Here is an 8,390-nt window from a genome sequence, read left to right as displayed (position 1 = left end):
ACATAAATTGGTCCAATAAAAGATATTACTTCACCTACCCTGTCTCCCTTAAGGTTGACAGTATGTATCAATAACTTAAGGATAAAAAAACCCCTGGAGTTAGAGCGTTAGAGAGCCAGCAAATTCAGAATTAAAGTTTTAAGAAACACAAACATTTTAAAAGTATGCTAATAAGCAGTTAAGGTTACCCAAACAACATTAACCCTGACCTCATGATAACATTCTCTCATCTTCCTTCCCTTAGGATGTTTGCTAAATACTCTAGGTTGTGTCTAGTTACAGAAAAGGGCAACAAAAACTATTAGGAGTATGGAAAAGCTTCCATATGAGGAGAGAGTAAAAAAGCCTAGAACTGTTCAGCTTGGGAAAAAAAGATGACTAAGGGGGGATATGGTAGCAGTCTATAAAATGGTGTGGAGAAAGTGAATAAGGAAGTATTATTTACTCTTTCACAGAACACTAGATCCAGGGGTCACCCAAAGAAATTAACAGGCATCAGATTTAAAACAAAACAAGGGAAGTATTACTGGTACTTCACAAAGGAGGCCAGAATCAGCACAACTTCTGTATGAGTGAGTATGGGATACTAGTTTTGTGGTCACTGATAAAACTAACCATTTAGTATGGATGGTTAAAGTTGTATAAGAGATTCTGATTTTTCTTAGGAGAGCATTATGGCTCAGAGATTTTATTATTTAGGTGTCTTAACCACATTTCCTACTGTCAATGTTTTTGTTTCTTTTAAAATTAACCTTAACTCTGAACTGATGGTCTTAACTTGAAAAGCTTCTCCCTAAATTTTCTTCATGGCAGAAATAGTTACACACAGTGATGATATGTTGCATGAAGAGCTGTCTTAAACCTAAACTCTAGAATACCCATGTTGTAATTTAAAAGAATTTATTAAAACCATATAGAAACTATATATGAATCTGTAATATATTTAAGATTAAATTAATATATAGTTGATTCTGTAAGAAGGTAATACATACTTGTTTATTTGACATGACCATATTTTATTTAATTATGCAGAGAAATACTAAGCAATGTGAAAATGTACAGAACGACCTTTATCCTGGCATTTCGGATGCCATTGTAATATAATTCCTTGGTCTACAGTAAACCAGTGTGAGAGAACATGTGCCTGATAATCAGTAGGCATTTAGCACTGCTATTCTGGCTTCTTCACATAGTGGATCCAATTTGCCATCACCTCCTAAAGGAGAAAGATAACAAAGAATATGCAGAGTAAATAGATTTTCATCTCATACTCCTCCTCCTTGTCATAGCATTCATACACTCCTTTAAGGTCTCTCATTCAAGTACTGGAACCCAACTCAACCCTGCCTCTTCTGTGATATCTGACAGGATTCCTAAAAAATTGGTTAAATCTTCAGCCCACTGTAAATCCTGATGTCTTGGAATTATGGTAGTATCTGGGTTTTCCTGGGACCCTATACAAGTAACAACCAGGACTGATCTTGGTTAGCTGAATAATTTGATGACACTGGATTCAGTATTTGGAGTGGAGAACTTCAGAGAATACAGATATGTTGCAGGCAATGGATGCACACTGCTGGTGATTCAGTAGATGGATAGCACTCCGCTCCATAAGCCAGTATTTAATCAGTGCACCAGCATGGAATTAAGTGTTGTTGGCAGTGACATCTTTCAGATAACAAAACTGAAGTCTTTGCTGCATGTAATCGATAGTGATTCTATGACATTTTTGAACTGATAGAGCTGGCTGGAAATGGAGCTGGAAAAATTTGAGCTGGCTGGAAAATGGAAATACCTTATGGCAAAAAAATTCATGCTTTTGGGAAAAAAAAGTCCCAAATCGAGATGAAAAGTCAGACTGCCAGGAAGGCTCTCACCAATTTCACTTTCTCCCTGCAGGCAGAAAATGAAATTGGCAAGAACCTTCCAGGTGAGCAACCAGGGAGGTGTCATTTTGACAAAACTGGATGGGGAAAATTTCCTAGGGAAAATTTCAATTTTGCAAAAAGGGCAGTTTCTGTTAGAAAATCATTGTGCTGAAAACTCCCAATCAGCAATAATATTAATTAGTGTTCTGGCCAAACTCCAGTATAGGTTATTAGATGCAGGTATACTAAATTTCACCTGCCATTTTAGTTGAAACACTCTTCACCTTTTGTCCTAACTTGCTGTGCCCCGCACCAAATGCAGCTTTAGTCTGAAATGACCCTGTTATATATAATCTTAACTACCTCACATAACTGTGAGGATAAATTAACTATGCATCATACTTATATGGCCTTATTACTGTTGATTCTGAGAGCCTCACAATCTTTAATGTAGAGAGACAAGGTGGGTGAAGTAATATCTTTTATTGGACCATTCTTCTGTTGATGAGAGAAACAAGCCTCGAGCTAACACAGAGTTCTTCTTCACAATACCCTTGTGAGATAGGGAAGTACTATTTCCTAATTTCACAGATGGGGAACAAACATACAGAGAGATTAAGTGACTTACCCAAGGTCAAACAGCAAGCCTGTGATGGAGCAGAGATATGAATCTGGGTCATCAAGCTCCAAGCTACTGCCCTAACCACTGAGCCATCCTTTTTCTTGCTGTGCACTTTAAGATGCCTCACGTATAAGGCATTTTAGAACTTCTAAGTATTAATATTAAAATTGACAGAAATTTGACTATGCCTTAGGAAGTGCTATTATTTCAAAATTAAATAGCTTTTAAAGAGGAGTTACAGTGAAGAAACTCCTATACTTACCAAAGTCCAGGTCATTAATGTTGCATTGGAAAACAGTCTCTCCATTCACTATGAGTTCTACATTATTCCAATCTAGTATCTTTTCTAGAATAAGTTGGTGACCCTCCACTAGCAACACAGCTACAAAAAGAGCAGAAAAACAGCATGTGGTAACACTCATTTGCTTGGTTTTCCATGAACTTTTAGTATTTCTAAATTCTGGTATTCATAAGCGCAAGGATCTGATAATAAGGCACAGTGCAGGCAAGCACAGTGCAAGATTACCCACAAAATTCTACCAATTCTAATTTGTACCTTCACTATTACAATAATGGGCCTGCTTCGATGGAAAAACTCCACTCTCTCAATTATAGTCTTGCATTAAAAGAAAGGCAGGACGCTCGCTATGCACTTAAATATGCTATTAATGGTCATAACAGCCTTGAGGAACACAATTAATTTGTAGGTAATTTCAAAAGAAATCTTCAATAAAACATTAAAACAGTGTTATTGTGCAATTGGAGCAGCAGGCAATCAACCTTTAACTGTACGGTTGACTGGCACATATAATTCATCTTGTTTCTGAAAGAGTGCTTAGAGAATTATTTCTGAATATAATTTAATATTTCTGAGATTTTCTAAAGTAGTTGGAGAATCTGATCAAACACGTCCTCTGTTTGTTTTTCCAAAACTCGATTGGAGATCCATTCTGAACAGAACGTAAAGGAGTACTAGTGGCACCTTAGAGACTAACAAATTTATTTGAGCATAAGCTTACGTGAGCTACAGCTCACTTCATCGGATGCATTTGTTAGTCTCTAAGGTGCCACTAGTACTCCTTTTCTTTTTGCGAATACAGACTAACATGGCTCGTACTCTGGATTCTGAACAGACTGATCCATGTTGGCCACCTGCTTTCACAAACTAGGAGGGAACTAGTTTGTTGCAGCACATTGTACAGTGCTGTCTTAAATTCAGCAAAACTGAGGAAATAGGAGGATTGGTTATTAATACAGTTCTAGCAATTCATAATTAGTGTATTGTTCTGATTTGGACCTTCATATGCTTTGTAAATGGCATCTTATGCTGTGTGTGCGTGTGTTTTGGCAGTCTAAGCAAAATCATGAAGCAGTGTACCGTTAATTACTTATCAATAGAAAACTAAGAGTTTGAGCTAATATTAAGATTACCACCAATGCAAAACAGTCCTTTTCAGCTCAGTGTTCCAGTCAATGTTTCTTTCAGAAAAGTAAACAGAAGTATCAACTTTTTGCATCTAATTACTATTACAGTTATGACTTTTATGTGTCCACTTCATTGTTTAATCAGTTTAGCATAACTAGAGACAACTGTGAAAAATATGATTATAGAATTTTAATTTAACTTCTTGAGAAACTGCAGATAGTGGCTCAGCAAGGAGTCCACTTAATAAGGTAGTGCTCCTTGAGTTTCCAGCAGCCTGAGAGTTTGGGAGAGGCTTCATTAGCTACTTCATTAGAATGCTTTCTGGAGAGTTTTAATGGTCATCTGTGATAATTAGCTCTGTAAAGTTCATATTTACAAAATATAAACTACTTGCTGTAGGTGGTATTCCACTTCTTTACTGCCCACACCACCATTTATCTAATGTCCTCTGAATTAATTTCTGAAAGAGAGAGTTCAATGAGGGACTTAGTCAAACAATTTCATTAGTTTAGGATCTGATTCTGCAAAATCCTTACCCATGTTTCTTACATATTCCATTGATTTCAGTGGATGTCTTTACATTAGTAAATACAACATACACAAGTAAAAGTTTGCTGAATCAGACCCTTAATTAATTTTTTCTTTTGTTTTAATAAAGATATTGCATTAGAACAAAAAGATATATAATTTATTATATGACAACTCATTTTAGGTGCATTTCCAGGTTTGGATAGGCAGAGGGTTTTTTTGTGTATAAGCTATTGTAAATGGAAACAAACAATACAATTAAAGTGGGAAAATATTACTTATTCCCTAATAAATGGAAATTAGACTACAGAAGTTCTTCATTCGTGTACATCAGAAAAGAGTTTTGCAGCTATATTAATATAAATCATTTTAATTACAATTCTTCTCTCGTTTGGGACGCTGAAATGAATATATTTTCCCACAGCTATGTATATCACCATTAAACTCTTCTAGCCATAGACAGCTCTACTCTACTTCTCTCAGCACTGCACTAAAGGGTTAAAAGCTTCTTTAGCTACCTTTATACTATTTAAACCTCAAGCATAATATACTGTGCACCTCCAGGCCAGCTCAGTTCCCAATTCAGATGTCTCAGCTGCTTACTGAGGGTGAAATCCTGGCTCCACTAAAATCAATGGGAGTTTTGCCATTGACTTCAGTGGAGCCAGAATTTCACCCTTAGCCTCAAGGTATCCTTCTGTCTACTTTCTATTAGTTGTTGAGAGTTATCAATGATCTGTTAAAAGGAAGACTAAATAAGATTACTTTGCTGGTTTCCAAGTACTTTATTTTACAGCTATCTTATCATGAATTTATGTAAACTATGAAAATACACAGAATTTAAGTTTAACTACGCTCAGCAAAGCTTATGCTTTTAATGGATTTTTGTGTAACTGGAAAACTCAAAGGAAAAAAAACATGGAAATAAACATAACTTAAATATCAGCTTACTTTATGAGCTAGAAAGGATTTTAAGTACTCATTCTTACTAAGTCAGACTTAAAGATCTGCTCTGTTCTCCAACACAGTGGTTCTCAACCAGGGGTACACAGATGTCTTCCAGGGGGTACATCAATTCATCTAGATATTTGCCTAGTTTTACAACAGGCTACATAAAAAGCACTAGCGAAGTCAGTACGAACTAACATTTCATACAGACAAAATGAGAAAGTAATCCATTTTTCAGTAATAGGGTGCTGTGACACTTTCGTATTTTATGTCTGATTTTGTCAGCAAGTAGTTTTTAACTGAGGTGAAACTTGGGGTACCCAAGACAAATCAGACTCCTGAAAGGGGTACAGCAGTCTGGAAAGGTTGAGAACCACTATTTAACTTCTGTTAATGGAAATTGCATGCCTAATTGCACTGATTTCAACAGAGTTACATGAGGGTTGAACTGGGTCTAATATGTGTATTAGTTGAATTAAGGTGTTATATTTTTGAGGGCCAGTTTAAATGTCAAATACATGTATTTGGTAGATCAACTGATAAATCACTGTATAAAGCAAAGGAGAGAATAATTAAAGTTATTCTTGACAGCCAGTTGTCATTAATTACATAGATGTTATGAGATGTTATAATCTTACTGAGCCATTATTCAAACTTCCCCAAAAAACAAAATCTGATGATTGGAGTGATAGTTTGTAAGCCATTTGCACTGTGTAAAGAACTGCACGATTAAAGCAGAAAGAAATTTTTTTCCCTGGCATATATAGAAACATAGACTATCCTCAGTGTTTACAAGCAGTGAACTGAAAATGTAAATGCTGCTGCTGTATTAATAGGGATGAGAGGAATATTCACTCTAAATCTGATTTATATATGTATACTTGTAATTTGCAGGCATTTGTATTCAAGTGAGTGACCAAATAACTATAATATCCATCACCGCTTTCAAGTTTAGTGGAGATGAGATGTGGAAGGTGTGTATTTAAAATTGAGGAATAGTTACTGAAGCATGATCAACTTAAAAGACACATTTGTATGTGAAGACTGTTTATCTAGTGTTATATAGAACATGCAAGTTAAATATAACTGAAAGCTTTGAAAACCCTGAAAAATATCTGTATAACTTCTCTTGTACGTTGACAGTCCCTTGCGGATAGACACCTTGGCCCCAATCCTGCAACCACTTGTACAACTTAGGTAACGTTATGCATGAGTGTAGGTAGTGTGTTAAGAGTTAGTTGAGAGAGAGTGTTTACAGCAGGGGTGGTCAACCTGTGGCTGCCGAGCTACATGTGGCTCTTCAGACGTTTAATATGTCTAGGCACCGACTCTGGGGCCACCTTTCGGTTTACAGGATCAAGGCTGTAAGTCAGTTTCTGCTGTTGCTTGTGTGAGACTCACATAGTTACAGCCCTGACAAACCATTTTTACAGAAACAGGAAAAGCTGAGGTAAACCCCCAGAAACTGGCCCCGGGCCTCACCCCCGCCTAGTGCATGAACCTAGTCCAACTTCTTTTAAACTAACTGGATTTCAAGTTGCCTTCCAGCAGGGGATTTCATTTCCTCCTCTCGCCCCAACGGCAACGTTTGGCTGCCGCTGCTTGTCCTCTGTCCTTATCCCGTTTCCTCAGGGGCAGGGCGGCCGGTGCCCCTACACGGGCCAGATGGGGGTGAGCAGCTGCAAAGATCTGAACGCAACTCGGGACCGAGCCCTTCAGGGGTGGGCGGAGAAGCGGCTGACGTGACGGGAAGGCCCCGTACAGCTTTAAATGGGCGCCCAGGGCCGGCACTGCCGGCGAGGATCTCCCGCCCCATTTGTACCCGAGGTAAACACCTAAAGCGGGCTCCGTGTGAAAGCTGCTGCACGAGGCGTAGGCAGGGGCGGCCGCGCCCCCCCCCCCCCACCGCTCCCCACATTGGCGCAAGAGCTGAGGAGACACCTGGGCGGAAGGGCTGACAGCCGCTCCCCCAGCCGGACTTGGGTCTCTGCCCTCCCCCCGCTGGTGGGTCGGGGGGAGCCGCCCACGCACCTTGCAGGCCCTGCAGGCGGAAGGGCCTGTGCTCCAACACCCCGCAGCTCCGGTAGGGGCCGAAGCGGAGCGTCACCAGCGCGCGCGGGGGCATGGCGGGCGCAGAACCCCGGCCCCAGCGACAACAGCCGCGCCCGGCGGTTGCTACGGCAGGGGACTCCGGGTCACGGGCGTGGGGCCGCCCTGCTGGGTGCGGCGCCCAGGCTCTGGTCTCCCCAGCGGCGGCGTGTGTGGAGAACGGCGGGGACCGTAATTTGCCGCACCGAGGGCGGCCGCCGCTGCAGCCGGGTTTCCGGCATGGAGCAAGGGCTGGCTGGGCGTCGGGCTCGGGTTGCGTGTGGCACACAGCCGGGCTGGCACGGGCTGTGCGCGGGTCCTACGCAAGCCCACACAGACACACGCACCGCCTGGCAGGGTCTGTGCGTCACACACGCTTACACACAGCCTGGGGGTCCCGCACGCGCAATCTGGAACCAAGACAGAGCCTGGCACTGTTTGTGGGGCACCCCAACCCCCAGGTTCACAGTTGCCAGCTCTCACATGATAAACAAGCACCTGACTTTCAAATTAAGCCAGAAATCAAGCTAATCCCATTTCAAAACAAGCCAATCCCTAAGAACCCCAACACTCCATGTGACTAGATTTCCCCCCCCCCACATGCAGTCTGGGACTTCGGTGAGCCTGCACTGCACCCCTCACTGTCTCCCCACTCTTTCCCCCTTTTTGCCCTTTGCCCCTGCTTGCCCGGAGCTGATAAAAAACAAAACAAAAAACAAGCCAACAAACTACAAGCCAAACAAGCAAGGAGCTACTATCCAACAAGCAACTCACAAGCCAATTAAGCCAAAAATAAGCTCAGGTTTTTTGGGGGGTTTGGCATGTCTGATCAGGTTTCACTTTCATTTCAAAAAGGGGTTTCATAACCTTGTGTAATTTGCAGTCAGTTCCCCTTTTATAACAAATAAGC

General features: G+C 40.9%; 1 protein-coding gene across 1 annotated transcript; it reads right to left on the bottom strand.

Annotated features, from left to right (window-relative positions):
• Window positions 1-992: 992 nt before the first annotated feature.
• On the bottom strand, window positions 993-7,824 carry LOC311524103 (UPF0728 protein C10orf53 homolog). Its single transcript, XM_084634894.1, has 3 exons — window positions 7,424-7,824; window positions 2,753-2,872; window positions 993-1,216 (listed from the first exon to the last, which is right to left on the bottom strand). Exons 1-3 carry the CDS (start codon window positions 7,515-7,517, stop codon window positions 1,152-1,154), a joined length of 279 nt encoding a protein of 92 aa, XP_084491020.1. The 5' UTR covers window positions 7,518-7,824; the 3' UTR covers window positions 993-1,151.
• Window positions 7,825-8,390: the final 566 nt, after the last annotated feature.

This window comes from Lepidochelys olivacea (genome assembly GCF_965140295.1).
Source record: "Lepidochelys olivacea isolate rLepOli2 genome assembly, chromosome: 7".
Taxonomy (NCBI): Eukaryota; Metazoa; Chordata; order Testudines; family Cheloniidae; genus Lepidochelys; species Lepidochelys olivacea.
The sequence above is the reverse complement of the archived record's forward strand: the minus strand, read 5'-3'. Positions and strand labels throughout refer to the sequence as shown.

Coding starts and splice junctions, on each gene's coding strand:
- LOC311524103 (XM_084634894.1), bottom strand. CDS start 7,517: ATGCCCCCGCGCGCGCTGGTGACGCTCCGCTTCGGCCCCTACCGGAGC. Junction 2,873..7,423: donor CCGCCTGCAGGGCCTGCAAG/GTGCGTGGGCGG, acceptor CTCTTTTTGTAG/CTGTGTTGCTAGTGGAGGGT. Junction 1,217..2,752: donor CATTAATGACCTGGACTTTG/GTAAGTATAGGA, acceptor TTTCTCCTTTAG/GAGGTGATGGCAAATTGGAT.